At 41.5% G+C, this 14,409-nt stretch overlaps 1 protein-coding gene across 1 annotated transcript; it reads left to right on the forward strand.

Annotated features, from left to right (window-relative positions):
* Positions 1-9,096: 9,096 nt before the first annotated feature.
* Positions 9,097-13,558, forward strand: LOC311032828 (glycylpeptide N-tetradecanoyltransferase 2-like). Its single transcript, XM_084039891.1, has 12 exons — positions 9,097-9,204; positions 9,288-9,390; positions 9,603-9,747; positions 10,822-10,940; positions 11,081-11,172; positions 11,537-11,653; positions 11,735-11,905; positions 12,087-12,195; positions 12,344-12,514; positions 12,617-12,784; positions 12,873-13,010; positions 13,396-13,558. Exons 1-12 carry the CDS (start codon positions 9,185-9,187, stop codon positions 13,417-13,419), a joined length of 1,377 nt encoding a protein of 458 aa, XP_083896017.1. The 5' UTR covers positions 9,097-9,184; the 3' UTR covers positions 13,420-13,558.
* The last annotated feature ends 851 nt before the right edge of the window (positions 13,559-14,409 follow it).

The following is a 14,409-nucleotide window of genomic DNA, read 5'->3' on the forward strand; positions in this document are numbered from 1 at the left end:
TTAACGGCACATCCAAGCTAGTACGGTGGTTTGGTCTCCTCTTTACAGATGACAAATGAAACACGGTGAACAGGTTTAAAAGGAGTTTGTTAGCTAGAAAACAAAGCGGTGACTCACACAAGCTAATGCAAAGTGAAGCCACTATACAGACTTACAAAATGACAGAGAAATATATTTACTTTTCTTGTCAAGAGTTACATGAAAAGATCGATACTAAACTTCATGCCATTAAATATGAGGCTACAACTAGCAGCTGGTTAGCTTAGCTTAGCAAAACAGGGGGGGAAACAGCTGTTTAATCCAGCACAGCAGTGTGTGTTCAGCACTATATCGAGGTTGCCATGGTGACAACAAGACCACCATTCAAATTCAAGTCCCATCCACTGGTTGGAGGATTTTATTTTTTTTTAACCTATGGCAAAGGGCTAGCTGTTTCCCCCTGTTTAAAGTCTGTATGCTAAGCTAAGCTAACTGACTTCTGGCTGTAGCTTCATAGTTACCAGACAGATATGAGACTGGTTTTAATATTTTCATCAAACTCAATCAAGAAAACAATTAGGTTTATTTTCCAAATGGCAAACTATTCTAGTAAAAATGAATCAATGTATTTAAGAGTGACCTGGCGATAAGGAGAACAGCTTTATGCGTTGGAGGAATTATAATCTTATATCTTTCCAGTTTCTTCATTTCCAGACTCAGACTCAGCGCATTGAATTATGCGTCGTTTGCTTTTATTTAGCCTTCTGAACTGAAATTAGTCTTGAGACCTGATACTGACTGGCTGAGCTGATAGAAGGATTAACAGGATGGAGCAGTTGAAAATGCATTTTAAAATAGCGAATTGTAGATGTTTTCAGTGAAATGTGTATTTTGATTAAACATATTTCTGTGTGCGCTGTACTCGTAAGTGATGAAATATTTGGGATGTTGCTGAGCTCAGAGGAATCACATCAGCATTGATAAACACTACACAGCTTCTTTCTTTTCTTCTTTTTACGACATTTCTTTATTGTGTTTTTCTGCACAAATCAAAACAGATACAGTGCTTGTAAGTGGCAGTGTAAAGAGATAATAAAACAACATGTAAAATAGTGCAAATGGAAAAAGAGAATGTATACACACATATACATGTGCATATCAAAAAATAAACAAGCATTCATGGAATTAGACAATAAATAATAAAAACAGACAATACAATCAACAGTCAGCCTTTAAGTCTGAATGTATTTATTTTTTTTAAATAAGATTGAGTCTTATTCAGGGATAGTTGGAAAAGTAATTTTCTTTGCATAAGCCAAAAAAAGTCACCACATTTCACCAGTTTTTTTGGAAGAACCTCTGAGTATACACCGTAGTTTCTCAAGTTGCAAATGATTTAAAATATCTATTATCCACAGAGTATGAGATGGTGGTCTTGGTGATTTCCATCTCATTCATAGCAATGTTACAAAAGCTATCAGTTCTGCTTGTAATTTAGGAAAAGAGTTCCAGTCACCTCTGTAAATGTGCTAAAGGTCACAGTCATTAAGCATGTTGAGCTGAACACGACCAAAACATATGAAGATGATTCGCTGGTATATTTCCACACTTTTCACAAGAGGGGGCAATATTATCATACATTTTACCAAGTCTAACTTTGGTCCTCTGAGATGACCTCTCCCAAATCCTCCTCCCAGGGAGCATTTATCACACTGAGCTTATTTCTAGTGTCTTCTTTTCTACCTGACAGGAATTTGGACGCGTGGAAAAAAGTTAAGCCACACATTACAGTAATTGACTGTACAAGCACATTGATGCACTTCCATTGTACTGTGATTTATTGTGGCCTCGCCCTCTTTCTTGGCAAACCATTTCTCCAAAACGATACATGCTTTTGTTTTGTAGCTGTCACAGAGGCAGCGCCAGAGGGTTTGAAGTGACGGGCCATGTACCCTGTTAGAGAACGTGAACACTGAGCTCACACATCAAAGCTCCGTGTCACAAGTTCCCCGCGTGCTCAGATGAAATCACCTGATGGCTAACGACTGCCCTGTTCCAGCCATGCCCTCATTATGTAGACGGGAAGTTGTCTATGTTGCACAGTGTTTGTGTAAGCTTATATTTTCATTATGTATTCAGAATATTTGTATCCTGTTGTGTGCCTTCTTCCCACGGGTGTGTGTGTGTGTGTGTGTGTGTGTGTGTGTGTGTGTGTGTGTGTGTGTGTGTGTGTGTGTGTGAGTGTGTGTGTGTGTGTGTGTGTGTTGGCACTCTCGCCAGGCAGTTTGTCTTTCATCTCAATTTGAGGATTCTATAGGTGAAATGTTACTTAGATGAAGTAGGCATTAAAGCTCTGCTGCCTTTCCAATAATAATTTCATAATCAGCTTATTTCATGAATGCCATCATTGCGCGGTGTGTTCATTTGGCCCCTAACTGGATAATCTTTATTTTCATTTCATGTTATTTCATGTCAAATGCTAACACGTGGAGTTTTACGGGCACAGGAGGTTGCCTATATGGAATTCCGTGAAATACCGTGAAATTGCTGCCTTGACTACAATCCATGCATACTTAGGAAGGCATCGCATCAATTTATACCAGCAACGTGTGCTTAAATCTTACATTATATGGCGTATTAACAGTGTGGTATTACAATATGGCACGTATGACAGCATGTATAAATACTGCAACCTATTTTGGGGTAGGGTTGAAATGATCGGGAAAACGTGAGAACTTTAAAGGTGCTAAATACAAGATTGAGACGACTTTACTCCAGATTTTACAGCATCAAATAACGATTGAGAAACAACCATACATACATCAGCATGCACTGCGAGCTGTCGTGTCATCCATCTTTATATACAGTCTAGGTTTTAAACCGCCCTTGTACTACGTTTCCAAAGTCCTGCCAAGTTTTTAGAGTTGCGGTGTTGTGGATTTGGCAGCATCTAGTGGCGAGGTTGCAGATTGCAACCAAGTGTAACTTCTCCCGAAAAAAATATGATTCTGGGCTACTGTAGACACAAGATGGTCAGCTCTGTGATGAAAATCCACAAATAGACTCATTCTGAGGTAACAGAGACACTTTTCTAGTGATAAAAAACATTTGTATATGATAATACATTTCTACCAATAGAGCCCTCTATGCTACTCACTGTTCCTTTAAGGGCACCCAAGGATGTTGATGTAATTAATACTTAAATTTGATTGTTGTGTCTCGTTTGTCCTTGAGAGTTCTCGAGATTTTAGGCCAAATCAAAATTTAAAAAAAAAAGGCTCAGATAAAGTGCATCTCTGTCCCATTTTCTGTCACATTCCGTCGCATGGATAGATTAAACAAGAGACAGAGTGAGTGGTTGAGAGAAACAAAAGGTCAGATGGAGGTTATCCATTGTTGTTGATGTAATGGTCATTATTGTAAATGTTTCGATTCTCCGAGAGTTGTCCCCGGCGTCCTTGAACACGACGCCGCATCCCGCTGGCTTGCTGTTAATGCCGCCGTAATGCCAGCTACATGCCTTAAATGTACGATGGACAAAGGTGGACAGAAATGACAAGTTGCCAATAGTGCAGCTGGCCAACTTTAATACTGAAAGCTAGACCTCTTATACAGCACAATCTGGCACGAAGAGTGAGTATTTAGCTGGTGGCTCAAGGGGAATGCAAATATTGTCCACTCATCACGGCCAGACAACGTGGCCAGATAATATCAACAAACAATGTCCTGTTTTTGCATGATTTAAGAGGGAGGGCTCTCCAATCAGAACAGAACCATGGTTTTTAATTTTCTGAATTATTGGCAACATCAAAGTGGCGTCTTCGGCTCTTTGATGAAAAGATGCTGATTAGGACCCAGTAAGCCAGGCCAGCACTAATTCCACAGTCAGGAAGGCGGCTGGTGCTGCCTGCTCCGATTTAACCCGAGAATGGCGCTCCGAGTTCTGGTTTTAAGCTTATTTTGAACAAAGTTTCAACTTTACAGGAGTTGATCCCACCGGTTTGCTTGTAATGTTACGACACGAAAAACGCTTTGATGTTGAAACGAGGAAAAAACAAGGATGTATTATTTATCAGTTTAAGTCTTTGTGTTCATGTGAGAATCCCCCGTTTGTTTGTTTCATCCTCACCCTTGGGGGGGAGGCAGTTAGCTCAGCCTCAGGCCAGACAATGTTTTTAAGGTAGACAACCCATCAAGCTGAGTGACAAGTGCGTAGGAGAGAGTGTGGATGGATAGTATACTTCCTGCCCTGAGATAACTGTTTTCACAACTTATTTGCCAAACAACAATGCCCACACTGGAAGATGCCAAATGACATCAAGTCAAGAAATTGTAGAAAATGTTAACACGGCTTTTTCTGGAACCACTGTGTGGCATTTTAATCCCGGCACAGCACAAGCCCGTTCCCTCCTTTCTGTGGATTTGAAATGAAGCTATCAGCACAATGCAAAATCTGGTGAATCACTGTTAAATGGTGGGAGAAATCATCAATTATATGATGCATCGTGATGCTTTGTTGAACGATTCTCTATCGGTGCAGTAAAGTCTATAATCCATTTTTTCCACATTTTTGTAAAGAGTAATGTAGCACAGCAACTGTATCATACAAATCGGAATTGATTTGAAAGATTTGAAGGAAAAAATTTAATTATATTTAAATCCAAAATAGAGACGCATCGTGATGTCATCGGTGAACTTATGCTATGGTCACAGTATAAGCGACAAAAGTGATGGCCAGCTACGTCGCTCAGTCATGACGTTAAATAGCACTGTGTTTTCTTTTCGATGGTACGGAACAGGGTAGAAAAATAAAACCCATATGACTGGTTGACGCTTCGCTGCATCTTTGAAGTGCTGGGAAAAAAAAAGTTAAGACCTGCTTAACTTTGATTTGTCGTGTGTCACGCCCGTCACACAGCGACATGTGTCTGTTAGTATATCTGCCCTCGCTCTCCCTCTCTCGTCTGCTGTTTTATCCCTTCCTTTGTGTCTGTTCTCCCCCGTCCGTCCGTCCGTCTGTCTGGTTGTTAACACCAGGGCGTGGCCTCCCAGTGTCCTCTTTCCACCTGTGGCTCTGGAGTTCCCGTCTGTCTCCCGGACCAGTCTATGGTGATTGGTGTGTGTCATCGTTGGATTGTGTAGTCGACTCACTCAGATCCTGCTAAGTCCTGTCAGCTCTCACTCTACACTGGAGACTGATTCATCCCCATACTCTGGAACATTTAACATTTTTTTATTACCGCCACTGCGTCTGGGTCTTGCGTTGGAGGTCCATGTCACCAACTTCTGCAGCATTCAGCTCAGGTTGTTTCACATTAAAACACTCATCAATAGATGCTATAATCTCACAGTACATATAGTTTAGATACATATAGAACAACGAGATTATGTACAGCAGCCCCCAAAGTGCAGTTTCAAAATTTACATAACAACCTATACATAACTTTACAAATAAATATATATATAGAAATATATATATATGTAGAAAAATAAAAATAAGAATAAAAATAAAATTAAAAAGTGGATGAGTGCAGAGAGGTATACATTGTATACATTATTGGCATCAGGCATATTCATGGGATATGTTATTTCAAGATGTTATTTCACATTTTTTTACATTCAGGGATTAAAATATGTCATATGTTCAGTGTGTATGTTCAGTTCACAGTTCCTTAGTGTCTTAGTTCTCAGTTCTCATCCTTCAATCTGTCTGAAATCAACATGAGTTGATATAGCGTTATCAACAGAAACAGCAACATTTTAAGTCACCTCAAGTGACACGTCCTTAAAGTGAGACTGAGTAACTACTGGAAAAAGAAAAGGCACATCATTTCACTTACAAGCGCACTTCAATTCGTAGGCGATAAAACTCAGCCTTGCTCCGTTTGATGCACTCAGCCTTTCTTTGTCTGGTACAGCCATAAACTTTTGGTCGCTCATACTAGCAAAGTTTAGACCTGCATAACAGGCAGTCTTCTTGCTGGCTGTGTCACTCTTCCTCATTTATCTCCGGTCCTGTTAAAAGGAAGGAACGAAGACGGAAACAAACAGACACATAAAATAACAAGGAGGAGAGCTTCTCCCGCTTGCCAGTTATTGATTATTTGGGCCGAAGGCAAAACGATAAACAGATGTTTAATGGCCTGTGCACTGATTGGACATATTTGCAACACATTTAGGGAATCATGTCGACTTATTTGACGGTCACGGCTGTGTAGAGGAATCGAGTTAAATGCATGAGTGAGAGACAATGCGACGACGGGCTGAAAGGGAAAATCTGAGAGACAGTGAGTCAGAGAAACTGAAAGGCAAGAGTCAGCAGAGAGGAGGAGAGATGCAGGGATTGTTGCTCATTCATCCAATCTCAGGAACAACAGAGAACAAGACGGGAGAGGGAGACGGGCTAGAAGGAGAGAGAGAGCGAGGCAGAGCGAGAGATCACAGCAATACAGATCTATTTACAGATTAGTAATGGTTCTGACTGTGTGTGTGTGTGTGTGTGTGTGTGTGTGTGTGTGCGCAGGAACCGACAGAACACACACGCCACTCTGCAATTTGTCATGGATTGGCTGTAGTGGTGTCATTATTGTAGGTGTTGTTTGCACCATTAGCAGGCCTGGGTATGAATTCATTTTTATTTGCATTTTAGGGATTCATTTGCATACATCCATTGCAATTACAGAATAATAATAATAAAAAAAGGAAATCTGCAAAATGAGGTGTGAATATGTTGTAAGAAAAAGAAGATTCATCCTGTGAAGTGAGGGATGGCATACTGTATGTCTCCTCAATCTCAATCTTCCCCTCACATCTGGCACTTTAAAGTCCTCTTTATTCTCACCGATAAGGGAGTCTCTGTATCAGCTGGGAGCACAAACACACACACACACACACACACACACACACACACAAAAACATTGAGTGGTTAGGTTTATTACACAGTTATAGCCTATTTAGAGGGATTTAGTTAGGTGTAGGAACACCATAGAAACCATCCGAGAAAACTTCAGAAGTTTTTTTAGGAAAAACATTATAAAAAAACAAAACAAAAAAAACATAGTTACTTTTATGCGTTTCAAGGTTGTTTTCGTCTCTGTGCTGGCGGTCATGCACCACTAAAATGACTTGAAACACAGTAAGAGGAGAAGTTAAAATTGCATTAGACTGGAATCAATTTGCATTTTTTTGAATCTATTAAAGTTAGCAAGCAGGAAAATATAAATATACAAACTTTAGTTTTCATTTGATTTATATTTGGCTTTAATACATTCAAATTGAATTACCTGCCTTCTGGACAGAATGGGTAAATGACTTTTCCACATGCCTTCCTCGGTGACTCAAGTGGGCTTCAGCACAGTCATGACGTGAAACACTGAGTCATTTTCAGAATGGAAAAAAAACACGGACACTAGACGGAAGTTAGGGCTCGATATAGTCAGACCTAAATATACGGGGTATTCAAGGCTGCATCAGATCACCGGAGACGTTCTTTCATTCGGCCTTCATCCTCTTCAGCCTGCAGAGTGTGCAGCTGAGCCTGCTGCGTCACCAGTTTGCTCGCCCTGTCAGGGCGCTTCCTCTCTGGCGCAGTAAAGCACAGTGCCCTGACAGCAAGTAATCAATAGGACATGTAATATGTTGCATCATGTTGAAACAGCTCATGAGGAACATTCTCCACTGCCCTGTCATGCACCTATTGTCCAATCGGCACTTCATCATGGACATATACAGGACTGCACAATCACCACTCCTTCACACGACATGGTGACAGTGTCGGAAGCATCCTTCTTCTATATTTCTGTATTTGCATGGCTGGATAATACCGCAGTAGAGATGGAAATCGCTCCAGGCTGCACTTTATAAATGGAAGATAATCTATTTTACATGTATATTACTATATTAAAAACACTCAAATGAGATTGGACCATTTATAGCATAAATGGGTACACAGACGTATTAGGCACAAAGGGCTCGATACTCATGAGGATTCTATACAGATTGCAAGGCCCCTTGAGGCATATTTGTGATTTGTTGTATTGGGCTGTGTAAATAAAACATGACATGCTCCCCAGATGAATGCAAGCAGCATGCAACAGACTCCACAGGGACTGCAGAAAGCCTTTCTTGGGGTATACTGAGGAGGATGGATGCACAATGCAAGTGATACACTCCCTGTTTTTGAACAAAGAGATGCTTCATAAAGAATGAATACAGCCAGGCGAACGCTCCGTGGCTGCTGATGCACACAAAACAAATGGTAAACTGAGATATAATCCAAATCTATGATGAAAAGAAGTTAAAAGACACTTTCATGCTCTCCCTCGAAAATGTAGATCTCTCTGTAATAAAAAGGAGTGGGCGGGGCAATGCTGCCTTTTCTGCTTTTTATTTTAGTAAACACCTTTTGCCATATAGAGCTACTTTTATTTTGGCAAATCACTTTTATTTCGATAAGGAACAAATTCCAATTTGCTTCACTGGCATAACCACAACTTTATAATCTCCTGATTTCCATCAAATCTTTTTATCCTTCCTCAGTAGTAAATAAAGCTAAGCAAAACATTGGAATTACATTATGCTTAAATGCATAAATGTCTAGATATATATCATCAAAAGCTAAAAGATGGGAAAATACATTTTAGCCAGCTGCCAAGGAGACAGTATGACATGACAGCAGTTTAACGAAACTTTCTCTGAAAAAGAAATCCATGAGACAATTTGTTTGTTTTTTTTTACTTTGGTGTTTACATATTTGTTGTCGTGGCGATGCATAAACTAATAAACAACAGCTTGAGTGTGTGCTCGATCCGCTGAGTCGACGTTAACATTATTGCACATTGCACTGAACACCGACAATGATTATCACATCCACGAGAGACATAAAGTTGTGGAGGAAAAGTGCTGACTTTTAAATGGAAGACTATATGGGAACAGCGCAATTAGGCAACCTCAACCAATTAAATCTGCCGCCTGGATCAAGCTGCTATAAAGTTTAATCTGCCGCGGTGCCGTCTGACATATGAAGACCGTGAGAAGTTTAATTTAATTGTTGGTATTGTTCTCAGTTATCTCTGGACTGGGTGGGAGTTGGGTTGGGTGTCTGAGGCGGTCACTCTCCTCCCCGCGCTGCTCGCCAAGATAAGAGCTGAAAAACCACAAATGTGTCAGAAAACACCCCGATTCGCCCTCAGCCCACTTGTTCACAATGACTGATTCAAACACCAAGTGAGTATAACGGCATTTTCGGTTAGTAAAAAACATATTGTGTTCCAAATTCACTCTTACAATGTACAAGAAATGTCTTTCAGCGGTCAGAAGCAGACAGAGGACGGGAGTCTAAAAGGGAGCACAAAGAAGCAGAAGAAGGAAGATGGCTGGAAACCAGAAGGACCCAGGGATCCGTTTGCTATGGTTTGTGTCTATCTGAGAGTGTGCATGCATGCCTGCAGTGTGTGTGCTGCTTTGCGTTTGTGACAATACTCACGAAGTTGCCCGTGGGTGTTTTCTATGCACATCACACATGAAACAGGTACATGTGTCGGTTTTGGCTGTGGGGATCAAGCTGCCAAACTTCAGTCTCCTTGAGAAATATTCGATGGTAACTTGTCCTCGCCTGTCCCCAGCTGGAAGCTCTTCCAGAGACGAAGCAGCAGGAGATCCAAAGGGCCCTCCACCTCTTCTCCATGGGGCCAAGTCAGCCCAAAACCCTTCAGCAGGCCATAAAGCACACGTACCGCTTCTGGGAAACGCAGCCTGTCCCCAGACTGGGTAAGGCCTTATTGCTGTTCCAGCAATTATTTGCTGGAATATGCTAATATCAAAAGCATTAGCTCAGACTTGAAACAATTTGTTTGCTGAATATAAAGCCATAACAATCAGCCAGTTAGCTTAGCTTAGCATAAAGGCTGAAAACAGGGGAAACAGTTAGCCTGGCTCAGTCGAACAACACCTCTAAAGCTCAGTGATTAACAATTTATGTCTTGTTTGTTTAATCCGTACAAAAGCTGCTCTGTAAAAATGGCAATTTTGTTTTCTCATGGGGGGATTATGTGCTGGACTATTTTTTTGGCACTGAGCCGTTGCCAGGCAACCAGCGGAAACTTCGGCAAGTTTCTGGTCCTAGCCAAGAAATAGTTGCCCGGTCGGAAAATGGGAAATTGTAATTTTTTCACTTTGGTTTTCTGCAAGTTATATCATGTAAATTAGCGAGCTGTACAGGTGCTAGTAGGTGGATTGCGTTGCCTTCGACAGAAGGTTGAGACTCGCTGTTTCCTCCTGTTTCCCATCTTTAAATCAACCTACAGAAAACTAACCAGCTGCTGACTGTCGCTTCATATTTAACGGACAGATGTAAACGTGGTCTTCTCATCTAATTCTCCTGCAGAAAACACATGTTGACCAAACTAAAGTGTTCTTTTAGGTATAACAATACGTGCTGTTCACTGTGAAGAGAGATCATTGTCGACCATTTCTAAATCATTTACATCAACTTTCAAGCTGCTTCTTTATTGGCACACTCCTGCTGTGGGGCAGATGTGTTATCATCATCCCCCGGGTTGTGGACGTTTGTATGGCATGGAGGATAAACACAATCTGACACACACCCATCAAAACATTGCTCAGGATACCTTTAACTCCGCTGCCCCATTACAGCCTCTGTATGACATTTTGCAGTTTCAAAATAGAAAGAGCTTCTTACCATAATCCCATTTAAGTATTGTCATTATAACAGCATTCATTTTTTTAAAAAGTCATTACTCAAAGTCCATAAATCATTCCCTATAATTACAATATTGAGAATGAAGTTCCCTCATTTGTGGTTCTTTATACTTGTGTCCTCAGGTGACAGCATTGGGACGCATGGCCCGATAGTAGAGGGTGAAGTCGGTGCCCGTAAGGAGCCTTACTCTCTACCTCAAGGTTTCTCCTGGGACACTCTGGACCTGAGCAGCCCTGCGGTGGTAAGTACTGTCTGTACATCATTATAAACTGCATCACTTTCAGAGGTAAGGAACTGTACTTTTCTTGGTGTTAAGATCAGGGAGTAAAAAAGACATCACATCCAGGCATATTCAACACTTTGCCCATCTTATCATTGCAGTTGAGAGAGCTTTGCACTCTGCTCAATCAGAACTACATGGAAGAGGACGACAACACGATCAGAATGGAGTTCTCGCCGGAGTATCTGCAATGGTGAGCTTCAAGCAGGCCCGGCAGAACTTTTTTAATAGAGCCTTTTATTCATCCAGAGGAGGATGGCACATGCCATAGGCATATCTAGCCCGTTTTTAGGGGTGCACTAAAGGAATAACGGCATATAGAGAAAATAGAAAATAGAAAAATCCAAAACATAATTTCCCCTACTTGACTTTCCAGCCTGACCCTCCTCCGACACCATTTAAGCTCTCTAATCTCTTCACTGCCTTTGCCCTCTTTGACCTGCACACACTGTATAATTTGGGGAACATTTACATTAAATCATAAAGAAAAAATTATCTTAGTATACGAACCCATGTTATTCACATAAAGCACACGATGCCATTTCTTTCCTCTTCAGGGCTTTACAGCCTCCTGACTGCCTGGCCCAATGGCACTGCGGCGTGAGAGTGCAAACCAACAACAAGTTGGTCGGCTTCATCGCTGCTCTTCCTGCAGATGTCCGCATATATGAGACGTGAGTTTTGTTTTGATGCGTGTTTAGCAAATGTTTTAACCTGCCGAAGGGTCTCAAAGCAAAAACATGCTCTCCTGCCAGCGAGAAGAGGATGGCGCAGGTCAAATTCCTGTGCGTCCACAAGAAGCTGCGCCTCAAGCGGATGACTCCGGTCCTGATCCGGGAGCTCACCAGACGGGTCAACCAGCAGGGCCTCCGCCAGGCGGTCTATGCAGTTGGCGTGGTGCTGCCCACACCGCTAAGCTCCTGCAGGTATAGTAAGCTGCCACTAGGGATTCAATCACATTTGATTTAAAGCCACAGCGAAGCCACAATTAGCACTTTTAAATCGGATGGTCTTTGAGGACATGACACCCTCCTTTAATCAGCAAGCAGTCTTTGTTTTCAGAAATGCTATTTCTACCGTATCAAATGAACAAACTAAATATTTTAGGTCCTGGCATCGCCCTCTGAATCCCCGGAAGCTGATGGAGGTGAGCTACCCAGGCTTGAGACAGAACATGAACCTGCAGACAGCCCTCAAGTTCTACCGTCTGCCTGAGGTTAGTGTGTGCTGCCACCTAGTGGCAAACACCCATCAGTGCCACTACAGTCAGACTGACCTGGCGTTTTTGATCCTACAGCACTTATTGAAAGTGTTTTTTTTTTAACTTCCTGTCCTGTTATGTCTTTCCTCCCTTTGTTTCCCAGGTGACAAAGACACCAGGTCTGCGTCCTATAGCTAAAGCAGACGTTGTGGGGACACACTTGCTGCTGCAGGCACACCTCCGCAAGTTTCACCTCAGCCCCATCGTGTCCCTGCAGGAAGTGGAGCACTGGCTGTTACAGAGAGACAATGTGATCGACACCTATGTTGTGGAGGTCTGAATTGTTTTTTCTTTGGAGGGGAAATCATCATTTCCTGTCACATTCAAAGCCCTGATGCCGTTGTGGTTAATATTGTGTTCCCCTCTTCACATGCAGGGGGATGACGGCACACTGACGGACATGGTGAGTTTCTACAGCGTCTCCTCCAGGGTGCTGAATCACCCGGTCCACGCTTGTCTGAGAGCAGCTCATCTCCTTTATGTCGCCTGTACCACCACAGACCCGGTTGACCTCATGGAGGACGCGCTGGTTCTGGCTAAATCTGTGAGTAGAACTGCCCTTTCATGTATTTCCTGTAGATGTGGGTTTCTGTATTACAACACATTAAATGCTCTTTTTCCGTCACCGACAGAAAGGTTTCGACGTCTTCGCTGCCCTCGACGTGATGGATAACCAGAGTTTCCTGGAGAAGCTGAAGTTCGACAACACTGACCAGAGTCTTCATTACTACCTGTACAACTGGATGTGTCCTAACATGAGCCCAGACAAGGTACTCAATACTCCTGCCAACACACGTCACTGTATTTCTGTGTACTCAAAGTCCCCAAATCCTCTCTGCTGAAGAAAGAAAATCAAGGTTTATTTTGCGTTGGAAACTCTAATATGCATGTTGAATAATTGGTCATTCAAGCATTTTATTTTAAGAATTCCCTTTCCAAAAACACACAGAAATCTGAAGACAAGTTTGTATGACCGTTACTAAGACTGTACACACAATCAGGTAAACTACGGAAATAAAAAGTTCAGCGGTGCTACATATATCATTTTGTGTCATACGAGATCTTAACGCCCCATGTACCTACGCTGTGAGTTCAGTGTACTGTTGATGTTTGATAGCTGGCAGTAATTAATGGTAACGGCTGTATGTCTCACAGGTGGGCTTGGTGTTCCCCAACTGACCTGCCACTAAGAGAAGACAGACTGGTGAAGGGAAAAGGAGGATGAAGGAGCAATTGGCATCACCAGCATGAATTTGGGTTTAAATTTAAACTGATAATCTGTAAAACAACACACTGACATATAAACCTAAAGAAATAAAGACATAATTCCATTTGTAAAAATTCATCATCTGGATGTCAGTTCTTTCATTCAGTGTTGACCGAGACAACGTGGTGCTGGGAGCTACATGCTAACAGCAGCAACGTTCAAATGGTATACTTTTTTTTTTTAACTGCCATCTTGGAGTTAACATGTTAATATTAGCTAATAAGCACTAATTAAAAAGAACAGCTGAGGCTGACATTAATAATAAAATGCTGCCACATGGTGGCAGGAGAGGAAGAATCAGGAAACTGTAGGATTCAGCTTTTGAGGATATTTGAAAGTCTGTAACAAATGTCATGACAATCCATCCAAAAGTTGCTGAGATAATTCTGTCTGGACAAAAGTTTTTTCAAGAGAGTCTTGCTTCCCTACCGTGACATATTTCTAAATGTAACAGGATCGGCAGGCGGGACATAATGTTAGGAGGAAATTAATTTGATTGTTCAGAAGATTAGCTCATGACCTTCTCTGGCGTGCAGATTGATGGATGTCATGATATCATTGGTTGAAATTGGTCGGTACAGGCTGATGAAAGCATGCATCATAATTTGTTTTCCAGGAAGAAAAAGATATTAGGTTATGATATAAAAATGTCATACACACACACAAACACACACACACACACACACACACACACACACACACACACACACACACACACACAAACACACACACACACACACACATATATATATATATATATATATATATATATATATATATATATGTATGCATTTTTGTCAATGTTTAAATACTTGTTTTCTTTCATTTAAACAAAATGCACACTTCTGAAGTCACCGGTTTTCGTAGTATAGCTACTTCCGTGTTTACCGTTTTAGCAAACT

The sequence above is a fragment of the Eutrigla gurnardus genome (genome assembly GCF_963514095.1).
Source record: "Eutrigla gurnardus genome assembly, chromosome: 22".
NCBI classification, from domain to species: Eukaryota; Metazoa; Chordata; class Actinopteri; order Perciformes; family Triglidae; genus Eutrigla; species Eutrigla gurnardus.